Source organism: Mus caroli, chromosome 2 (assembly GCF_900094665.2).
Source record: "Mus caroli chromosome 2, CAROLI_EIJ_v1.1, whole genome shotgun sequence".
Taxonomy (NCBI): domain Eukaryota; kingdom Metazoa; phylum Chordata; class Mammalia; order Rodentia; family Muridae; genus Mus; species Mus caroli.
Window position 1 is genome coordinate 10,929,785 of NC_034571.1, and position 1,303 is coordinate 10,931,087.

At 37.0% G+C, this 1,303-nt stretch overlaps 1 protein-coding gene across 1 annotated transcript in view; it reads left to right on the forward strand.

The window, feature by feature from the left end:
- Positions 1 to 1,303, forward strand: part of Mrc1 (mannose receptor C-type 1) — an 86,119-nt gene that overhangs the window by 69,259 nt on the left and 15,557 nt on the right. Inside the window, exon 22 of the mRNA XM_021155588.2 lies at positions 158 to 324. Within this exon, the coding sequence (XP_021011247.1) occupies positions 158 to 324 (167 nt within the window). The remainder of the gene's footprint in view (positions 1 to 157; positions 325 to 1,303) is intronic.

Below are 1,303 nucleotides of genomic sequence, written 5' to 3' on the forward strand. Positions count from 1 at the left end.
TGGGTTTTTTTTTTTTTTTTTTGGCTTGGGAATACTAACAAGAGTTGAGTTATGTGGTCAGTATTTTTAAATTAACATGTTTAAAATATTTCTTTGTATTTGCACTGTTCACAGTCCCAAGTCTTAAATCATCTTGTGTAAATCATCTTGCTTTCAGCATTTGTTACCTATCACATGAGAGACTCCACTTTCAATGCCTGGACTGGGCTGAATGATGTCAACTCAGAACACACGTTCCTGTGGACAGATGGACGAGGAGTTCATTATACAAACTGGGGGAAAGGCTATCCTGGTGGAAGAAGAAGCAGCCTATCTTATGAAGATGTGAGATTTTTTTTTGTTTTTTTGTTTTTTTTTTTTTTTTGCATCACCTATCCATACCATCTCCACGTGCAAAGAGTCATCTTGTTGATTACTTTTCTGTGATATATCCCCAGAATCCTCCTTCCTGTGTTCTCGTTTTGCAGATATTTTTCTTTCACAGGCAGAATCAACCTTAGAGGAGGGATATTTAGTTGAGAACTCTTCGTTGGCAGTGAGTAGTAGAAATCCACTTTCACTCAAAACCTCAGTGGTACTCAAGAGAAAAACTTGATCCCGAGGTTATAATTGCACTGTCTGCCCCCTATCCCTTGTAACTTTTGCAGCAATTGGGATGCTGATCTGAAAGCCATCACTTCTTCTGAGTCATGACCATTACTTACCCTGTATTTATACAGCACTTGATCTGACAAACACCATGCTAAGTGCTCCTATACATCAGAATATAGACTATTGCTTCTTTACCTTGCATTTAAATTTTTTACTTCATCCATACATCATTGAATGATCAATTGGCTATCGTTAAACATTATCCTATGGATTATGAACAACATGAAAAATATGAATCTGTTAAATATGGCTATACATATTTAAACATGAAAGTTTCAAACCGGAACACAAGTATTATATTATAAATGTGGTAATAGAGAAATGAGAGTGTAACATGGCAGAGTCTGTTGTCCAATGCCTGAAGACCGAGGATAGGGTGAGTTTGTTATATAGGGACACACCTATGGGGCTCTTTGTGTCAGACACTGTCATTACTGGACATGATATAGTTGGGGTTGAAAAGAATCAGCTGTGGGGAGCTTTTTCAGAAAGTTTAAAACATAATAATCAGGAAAACTAAAGAGGGCGAAGATGGCCACTACGCTAGGAGAGTGAGATGAACAAAGTCATCCTGGAAAATGTTCCAAGTGTGTTTAAGAATGAGTAAATGTCTCAGATGGCAGTGGGATTTTCTTTCTTTTTTTTTTTTTTT